This window comes from Macrobrachium rosenbergii, chromosome 25, assembly GCF_040412425.1.
Source record: "Macrobrachium rosenbergii isolate ZJJX-2024 chromosome 25, ASM4041242v1, whole genome shotgun sequence".
In the NCBI taxonomy this organism is placed as follows: Eukaryota; Metazoa; Arthropoda; class Malacostraca; order Decapoda; family Palaemonidae; genus Macrobrachium; species Macrobrachium rosenbergii.
Window position 1 is genome coordinate 22,096,544 of NC_089765.1, and position 10,000 is coordinate 22,106,543.

At 32.5% G+C, this 10,000-nt stretch overlaps 1 protein-coding gene and 1 long non-coding RNA gene across 2 annotated transcripts in view; one reads left to right on the forward strand and one right to left on the reverse strand.

Annotated features, from left to right (window-relative positions):
* The window catches only part of LOC136852135 (glutamate receptor ionotropic, delta-1-like), a 7,604-nt gene extending 1,376 nt beyond the window's left edge, over positions 1–6,228 (forward strand). Inside the window, exons 2-6 of the mRNA XM_067126585.1 lie at positions 2,063–2,208; positions 3,335–3,433; positions 4,637–4,803; positions 5,478–5,604; positions 5,824–6,228. Coding sequence (XP_066982686.1) covers positions 2,063–2,208; positions 3,335–3,433; positions 4,637–4,803; positions 5,478–5,604; positions 5,824–5,931 — 647 coding nt within the window. The 3' untranslated portion in view covers positions 5,932–6,228. The remainder of the gene's footprint in view (positions 1–2,062; positions 2,209–3,334; positions 3,434–4,636; positions 4,804–5,477; positions 5,605–5,823) is intronic.
* The window catches only part of LOC136852445 (uncharacterized), a 123,221-nt gene that overhangs the window by 19,792 nt on the left and 93,429 nt on the right, over positions 1–10,000 (reverse strand). Inside the window, exon 4 of the long non-coding RNA XR_010857143.1 lies at positions 8,244–8,322. This is a non-coding gene — a long non-coding RNA (uncharacterized lncRNA). The remainder of the gene's footprint in view (positions 1–8,243; positions 8,323–10,000) is intronic.

Below are 10,000 nucleotides of genomic sequence, written 5' to 3' on the forward strand. Positions count from 1 at the left end.
ATACAAAAATTTAAAACAATATTTATATATAAGAAAAATATTTATATATATATATACATATATTTATATGGACCCTTATCATATACATATATTCATATATTGATATATTGTTAGAGTACAGGTCTTGGTTGATCATGGATTTTCAATTTAAGTAAATTTTGACAAGTCTTCAAAATTCCAAGATTACATGTAACATGTCACTTGAAGCCTTAAAAGTTAAACAAAGACAGACGTTATAAAGGTCGCCAGTTAAGGGTTATTAACCTTAACAAAGAATATTTAGAGATGAATTTGATTTTAAACGCAACGGTTCTTCCAAACATTCGGATAAAGGCATACACAATGATCGAATTTAACCCTGATTTTGCTTACCTAAATCCTGGTATTTTACTGGAATAATGGGGTTGAAGCTAACAATAAAATAATTACACAATCTACACTTTGTAAACACATACCCTAAGTGGTGGCTGAAGGAAAAAACAAAGAAAAAATGTGAAATACAGAAAGAACTAGTCAATCGATATATTCAACAATATATCGGACTTACCCGTGAGCGATCATATTTGCGCATAATATATACCTCAGGAGTCGTATTCTGGCATATCTTCCCAATTCACTAATTAAGATAGACGTAGGAGAAAGTAATAAAATATATCGTTCGATGCATATATATATCACCCTGGTTCCGTGACCGCTGGGATCTCTCTCACTCTGACCCGACCTCGCCCGTTCTTCCAGAAGCTTATACCGCCCGGGCAATCCGACCTTGACAAAGGCATCGTCGAATGCATAGAATAAAGCTTAGGGCCACCATAACTAGGGGTCATATATATGGCGTAAACCCTCTCTGAGCTTGGGTCCCTAATGCCTAACATATTTTGTTTACAAACTTTCCAGCCTATGCGGGCGCCATTTTGTCTAAAGCGGTGATTGTTATTTTAAATTGCCTACCCTACCGGTATATAGAGATGTTCTCTGTCGAGGTCAATTGGCCTAATATTCCTACACTAACTACATCGATATATATATATATATATATATATAAAAATATATATATATATATATATATATATATATATATATTTATATATATATATATATATATATATATATATATATATTATATATATATATATATATATATATATATATATATATATATATATATATATATATATATATTTATATATATATATATATATATATATATATATATATATACATATATTTATATATATATATATATATATATATATATATATATATATATATATATATATATATATATATATATATATATATATATATATATATATATATATATACATATATTTATATATATATATATACATATATTTATATATATATATATATATATATATATATATATATATATATATATATACATATATTTATATATATATATATACATATATTTATATATATATATATACATATATTTATATATATATATATACATATATTTATATATATATATACATATATTTATATATATATATATATACATATATTTATATATATATATATATATATATATATATATATATATATATATATATATATATATATATATATATATATATATATATATATATATATATATATATATATATATATATATATATATATATATATATATATATATATATACACACACACACACATAATGTATGAACGTGTGTGTCTTCTTTTAAATAAGTTGCCACTTTTTCAGATTTATGGACGTCTTGTGTAACTGTTTGTGGTGAATATTTCCTGATAAGCAGAGAAAGCACGGGAATGGATCTAAGCTAAAATTTCAAAGTAATATATGACATATTTTGTTTAAACGTTTAGTATATTCTACTGTTAAACAAATACTTAAAAAAATTTCTTCTCTATTACTAAACTTACACCCATCTGCCAGGTTAAAATCGCTTCCTTAACATGCTATAATATCTCGATTTTTTACCTTTCCCTTATTCCCCCATTCTTTCTTCAAGATCAGTCCCTGTCCTTTTCGTCTGCTTTACCCTCATCTTCCATTGCATCTCTCTTCCAGCTCTTTATTCCGGGACGCTGACAGCAGTGCTTGCAATCCCCTCCTACGAGAAGCCGATAGACTCTCTCGCTGATCTGCCTAGGGCCATTAAGGAAGGATTTACTATTGGAACTGTCAAGCAGACAATGATTGAGTACCTCCTCAAGGTTTGCCCCAAGGATTCTTTTTCAGATTAAACTTCTGCCTCTCTCTCTCTCTCTCTCTCTCTCTCTCTCTCTCTCTCTCTGGTATCGATGGTATTTCTACTCTTTGAAAACTTTTTCATTTTTATGCTGTAAAGGCAAGTCGATACTTTCTCACGGAAATTATTTTAACCCTATGTTCTTATTGCAATGCTATAATCTCTCTCTCTCTCTCTCTCTCTCTCTCTCTCTCTCTCTCTCTCTCTCTCTCTCTCTCTCTCTCTCTCTTCTCTTTGAAAACTCTTCTTTCATTTTTATGCTCTGAAGGCATGTCGATATTCTCTAACGGAAATTATTTTAACCCTATGTTCTCTTTGCAATGCTATAATCTCTCTCTCTCTCTCTCTCTCTCTCTCTCTCTCTCTCTCTCTCTCTCTCTACTCTTTAAAAACTCTTTTTTTTAATTTTTATGCTGTAAAAGCATGTCGATATTCCCTCACGGAAATTATTTTAAACACATATGTTCTTATTGCAATGCTATAATCTCTCTCTCTCTCTCTCTCTCTCTCTCTCTCTCTCTCTACTCTTTGAAAGCATTTTCATTTTTATGCTGTAAAGGCATGTCGATACTCTCTCACGTAACTTATTTTAACAATCCTTTCTTACAGTTTTATAAATTTATGATGTATCTCCTTTCATACAGTACCTCAACCAATCCAAGGCAGCGATAATGGCACATCCAAAATTATTTTCTCATATCTTTAGAGTTATAGACCTACAAAGATGTTACTGAAATTTTGATATGTTTTGCATTTAATAAAGTTTCTTCATAATTATGCAATATACTAACTATTTAAAATGTCCCTGCACTATTATCCATAGATGCCTTGAAAGTACAAATATCGTGTAAGCCTATACGATTATTATTCAAAAATGGGATGAATATGAATTCAACAGTATTGTCTATACTTTGTTATTCTTTAAGAGAGAGAGAGAGAGAGAGAGAGAGAGAGAGAGAGAGAGAGAGAGAGAGAGAGAGAGAGAGAGAGAGAGAGCATCTAATGTATGAAACAAAACATCAGTGATAAAATACTATTGAAGGTATTAGTATTGAGAAAAATAGACTCTATTAACTATTCTATTATTTCAGGACGCCACTGAAGGTATATACAAACAGACCTGGAATTTACTCAGGCTCAAGGATCCTTCTGAAACTCTTCTGGAAAACCCTGTTATTGGGTTCAATAAGGTAACTAATGAGTTTCTGCACACACTGACTTTCAGATAGTCCATCATTTACCTGAGGAAATACGCTCGATTTCAAGTGTATCATAGATTTCTGTTTCTGAATTTTATTTCTTAATTCAAAACCATGGTAAATGATTTGAAATTTAGAAGAATAATGCATTAGTAATCTTCCTGTGAGACTGAATCAGTTATTTCATAATTTTTTACTTGGACGTAAAAGAACATTAAATAAAGGAATCTGCATTGAAATACTGGACACGTACTAAAGATGGTATGAAAACAATGTTGGCAGGTTATTCTTTAACGTATACAGACTTTACGTAGAGTAATCTGTAATAAATTTGAGAATGGTAATGTAAATATCCCAGAAATAAAGTGAAATGTCGAAAGTTTGCCAATTCTGGGAAATTTTTTTTATTTCATATTTCCAGCTTTCTTCCTATAAGTATCTATATTTCTTACGTCGCTGAATGGTCTCCTATAAACCGACCAAAGCCCCTATATATATTAATGTCTTTCCTACATACAGATCCAGCAATAAATTAGAGAACAGTACTATAACTACTAGAAATAAAAAGAAAACGTTGAAAAGGTGGCAATTCTCATACCTATTCCCTATATTTTGTATTTGCTACTTTCTTCCTATTAATATCTCTATTTCATACGTCACTGAATGGTCTCCTATTAAGGACCCAAAGCCTCTATATAAAAATGCCTTCCCCACGTATAGGTCCTTTCATAAATTAGAAAATATAAACCTTCTGGAAATTTTAAAAAATGTCCAAAGGTTACCAATTATGATAGATATTCTCTATATTATGCATTTACCACTTTCTTCCTATAAACTATAAATATCTCTATAAAACACCCAAAAAACCCCTATATAAAATGCGTCACTGAATGGTCTTCTATAAACCTACCAGAAATAAAAAAATCAAATCTGATATATTCTCTATATTATGTTTGCCACTTTCTCCTATAAGTATAGGTCCTTTCATAAATTATAAACCGAAAAGCTATAAAAATGCCATCCCTACTATAGAAAAAAATATAAACCAAAATAAAAAATCCAAATCTGATAGATATTCTCTATATCATGCATTTGCCACTTTCCTCCTACAAGTGTCTCTATTCCGCACGTCACTGAATGGTCTCCTATAAACCAATCAAAGCCCCTATATAATAATGCTTTCCCCAAATACAGATCCTTCCAGGTAAGTTCGTATTCATCGCTCCAACGGCCGTATCCGTCGTAGCCGCTGCAACAAGAGGAATGGAAAATTTCCATCTGGGACGCCAGACCTTCTATCCTATCAACTATGGAATTGCCTGTCCCACTGGTTCGCCTATGAAGGATAAGTTCAGCCAACTGTACGTTTACTTCTTAGTTTTCTATATTTGCACTATTCCAATGAACTATTACTGAAGGGAATTGAAAAATATAGAAAATTAATAGTGCACTTTTCCCGCAATTCTATATTTTTTTATCAGTTATCTGATTTTGTGATCATTTATTTATTTCTGTAATTATATCAGCTTGAAATATTGGTATAGACATTTTTTTTCAGGAAGTAACATTTTCGATTATGTTTGTAACACACACACACACACAAACACTGTATGTATATATATAATATATATATATATATATATATATATATATATATATATATATTATATATATATATATATATATATATATTATACATACATACATATACACATATATATATCTATCTCTATATCTCTCTCTCTCTCTCTCTCTATATCTCTCTCTCTCTCTCTCTCTCTCTCTCTCTCTCTCTCTCTCTCTCTCTATATATATATATATATATATATATACATATATATATATATATATATATATATATATATATATATATATATATATATATATATCTATATATATATATATATATATATATATATATATATATATATATATATATATATGTATATATATATATAATGTATATATAATGTATATAGTGTGTGTGTATGTACGTATATATGTATAACTATACATAAGTTAACATTTCCTATAGGCAGGCTAGAATGGTTGAAGGAGGCCTGATTTACAAATGGGAAGACGACGAATTTTACAAGGTACTGAAGAGAGCAGGTGACAACACATCCAATACTCCTCCAGCTATCAGCCTAACTCATTTACAGGTAAACGGCAAAGTTCCTTTTAGAAAATATTTACATTAAAAAAAAATTTTAGGGACCACACATTTACAAATTACTCTCGTGCATATTCTTTATGCAGGTTTTTATACTCTATATATAAAAATTCATATATATGAAAATATAATTTCCGTAGTGAACTGATAAATGGACTTCTTTAGTGACCAAACAAATGAAGGTGTTTTATAATTTTTTTTTTTTCAGGCTGCTTTCTTTCTTCTGGCAATTGGTTACGTATCTGCAGCGGTTGCATTGATGGCAGAAAACATAAATGACTGTTTGAAACACGGGGAAGAGAAACGGAACTCATGATGAAGATACTTTTAAAATGTCTACATAAATATCCTGATGTCTTATTTCTGTGGACTTTAAGACATATTCAAAATCCACAGGAAAAAAAGCAGCGGGAGTCTTTATCTGATTAGTCCCTAGACTCTAAGCATTATTCATCATATAAAAAAACTCATCTGTATTTAATCCTAAGCTATTTTTCCTCTTGTTAAAAATATCAACCTCGAGGTTTATCATGAATTTAACCCTCTGAATATCATACAGTTAAGAATTAATAATGTAAAAATTTACAACGTGCAATAAAAAATAAAATATTTCCATACGAGGTAATTATTCTTAGTCCCAAATGTAAACACAACTACTATTTTCCTTCACGTTTATGATATTTTGACAAGTGAAATAAGTGAATTACTTTACTTAACAAGTCATTTACCCCTCCTAAGTGGGATTGATGAGTTCATTAACCTCAGAGAGAAGTGTTGCCCACTAAACCTCGGCGTGTAAATTGATGCAAAAACCAGTAAGTTGGATTTTATTGAAGCCGTGGATGTTAACGTACGTTGAAAAACTGTTCGAAAAAAACAAAATCTAATCGTCAGCAATAATCCCTTGGAACAAATCTGATACGGAGATTGACATTTCCCGGAGGTTATGAGCTTTGCGTGAGCAATAAGTGGCTCATTGAGGTATTTGAGGCTGAACTCTGTCAAAGATTTTTTTGCTCATACATTTTCCTGTTAAATCAAACGTGATTCCCATTTTCAATTCCCATTCTTCGCTTAATATATGTTTACTCACTGTAGACGTGAGTTACATAGGTGATGATTCAAGCAGGGTAGCAGGATTTAGTAAAAAAAAAAAAAAAAAAAAAATTAGCTGGAAACATCAAGAGACTAAGGAAACCATGACAGAAGTCAGAGGGGTATGGTGAACCAATCCACCTGTAAGGAAGCGAAGTATAAATGCCAAATGCAAATGAAAGAAGAAAGATGGAAGCTCTCCAGATGAACTCCTACGCAACGTTAGTTTGGGTGATGATGGTTAGGTCATGTGGGAAAAATGGCATATGATACGTAGCTGGAAAAAAAGTTAAGTATATCTTAGTTTAACCAGACCACTGAGCTGATTAACAGCTCTCCTAGAGAGGGCTGGCCCGAAGGATTAGATTTATTTTACGTGGCTAAGAACCAACTGGTTACCTAGCAACGGGACCTACAGCTTATTGTGGAATCCGAACCACATTATGATGAGAAATGAATTTCTATCACCAGAAATAAATTCCTCGAATTCTTCACTGGCCGGCCGGTCGGAGAGTCGAACGCTGGGCCAACAGCGTGCTAGCCGAGAGCTCTACCCCTCCAATGAAGAACTGGAAAGATGTATATAAGTTATAGGTTTTATTAGGATGAAAGGAAGACCTAAGCAAGAACGTAGTGTACAAAATAAACCGTGAGAATGTTCAATAAATGGAGTTTACACGCCAGAGTTTTGATGGACAACACTTCTCTTTGAGGTTAACGAACTCATTAATTCTACTTAGGAGGGGGTAAATGTCCTCTTCTCTTTGTTAATGGCTTCATTAGACGAGAAGCCACTGTAATTGTCAACGTCCCATTTCATAGGCAGTGGGAATTTCTGACGCACGCTTAAAATTCTGCTTTTTCATAGAAGGGGGAAAATATGATTCATAAGAGACGCCACTTGTGTAGTCTTTGTATTTAGCAATAAAACGACCGTATGATCTCTCAGTTAAATGAGTTGCATAATTCTCATAACCTTTCGAGAAAAAAATTTTTAGAATTGGAATTTAGAATTGGAACTGGAATATAGAATTTAGGCCAAAGACCAAGGACTGGGCCTATGAGGTCATTCAGCGCCGAAATGGAAATTGGCAGTAAAAGGTTTGAAAGGTGTAACAGGAGGAAAACCTCAAAGCAGTTGCACTAGGAATCAATTTTTAGGAGAGGGTGGATAGTAAGATGAAGAAAGAGAATATGAAAGGAGGTACAGTAAAAGGAACGAAAGGGGTTGCAGCTAGGGGCCGAGGGCACACTGCAAAGAACCTTAAGTAATGCCTACAGTGCATCACATGAGGTGCACTGACGGCCCTACCCCACTACGGGGGTTTTTAGGAAGAGAGATTATTAATTTTATATTATAAATGAGATGCTTAGCAACGTAATGCTATTTACGACACATCCAAATAGTTCAAATTATAATAAAATGGAAGAAAATTCAGAATGATATAATCTTGAAGAAGCTACAAGACCACTGCCCATTTGTGAACAAAGGTTATACGTGCGGAGTAAAAAGAAAAATATACATTGCCATACCTTGAGTAGCAATGTGAGGCTTCAGTTGTCCATAGCATTCATATATGATGCTCTGGATCCGAAGATATTACCAGGTATCCTGAAAGAATCAGAAGTATTTTATAAACATCCTCAAAAAATACACCCAAAATGCTTTATCATTCTGAAAATTGTCTGAAATGATACAACTTATAATAATAAGAATATGGGAAGTCATGTCTTTGAAACTCATCAGTTAACTGTCTATAACTTTCCAAATAACATAAAAATTTATCTGGTATCTTTCCCAGTGAATTCTTTATCAGTGCTTTTATAAAATCTACAGCTATCGTTAGATCTTAATGCATTATCGTCTACTGAATAAGGACATTTACAGACATCACCAACTATAAAATACAGGAAGCGTGATTTAAAACATTAAATAGTAATGATTCTCCTTAATTTCATATTCAATTGTAATTTCAAATTGACGATAACTTTCAAGTGTCTATCACAAATATAAACACGCAAGTTCATTCCATAAAGGTTTCTTCTGAGAAATACCTAAATATTTTCAGAGAGAGTAAAACAAATAAAAAAAAATTAAAAAAGCGCCGAAGTTTCTTCCGCGCAAACGAGATTTCTGTACAGCCGCTGCACCGTATAATCAAGGCCACCGAAAACAGATCTATCTTTCGGTGGTCTCGGTATAATGCTGTATGAGTCGCGGCCCATGAATCTTTAACCACGGCCTGGTGGTGGCCTATAATATGTCGTTGTCGAAAGCACGATTTTGGCAAACTTTAACCTTAAATAAAATAAAAACCACTGAGGCTAGAGGGCTGCAATTTGGTATGTTTGATGACTGGAGGGTGGATAAGTAACATACCAATCTGTAGCCCTCTCTCCCCAATAGTTTTTAAGATCTGAGGGCGGACAGAAAAAGAGTCTGGACAGAATAAAGTGAGGAACGGACAGACAACTAACAATCAGTGATCAGGTAATATTCGCGTGGCGGGCAGAGAGTCTCAAATTGTCTTCCTTGCTGCAAGTTGAAAAAGCTACCCATTATAGAGTGATCTTTGTGAACAGTAATGTCTCTCTCTCTTCTTGGGAAGGATATAGGACAAAATGGGTCATTTCAAACAGTTTCTCAATTCTCTCCTCAGTACGTGTCTCGCTGCCTAATACTTGTCCTATGGGTCAAATCTGACTTTAAAAAGATTAAAAGTAAGTAAAAACTTCTCTTTCTGACTATAAATGTCACTAATCACCACATGAATCGAAGTTGTAGATAACTGAAATCTCTCTCTCTCTCTCTCTCTCTCTCTCTCTCTCTCTCTCTCTCTCTCTCTCTCTCTCTCTCTCTTTGGAATTTGTCCTACTTTTTCTGTTTATCTCAATTTTTCTTCGTCTTCCTGAATTTCGACTGTTCTGTAGTACATTTCCCTCAAAGTTATAAATGAGAAAAGAAAAACGGGAAAAAACTGTAATTGGGATCAGTCACTTGACAGAACAGTAAGAGAACAAAACCGGAGTATGATGCTGCTGATGGAATTCTTCTTTCGCCTACTAAACCGGAGAAGATATACGATGAGAGAGAAAGGAACTATTTTTTTTCCCTCAAAGAGTGTTTAAAGTTTCCCTAAGGCTATATTTTTTTTTTCAAAGAGGAGGTCAGGTATTTTCGTAATTACTCTAGGATCAAAACACAACTCAATACTTTCGTTTTTTCTCGCAGTAATTTGTGTAAAAACTACTCAGGTTTAACCACGCATTTTATTCCAAATATCTTTTTG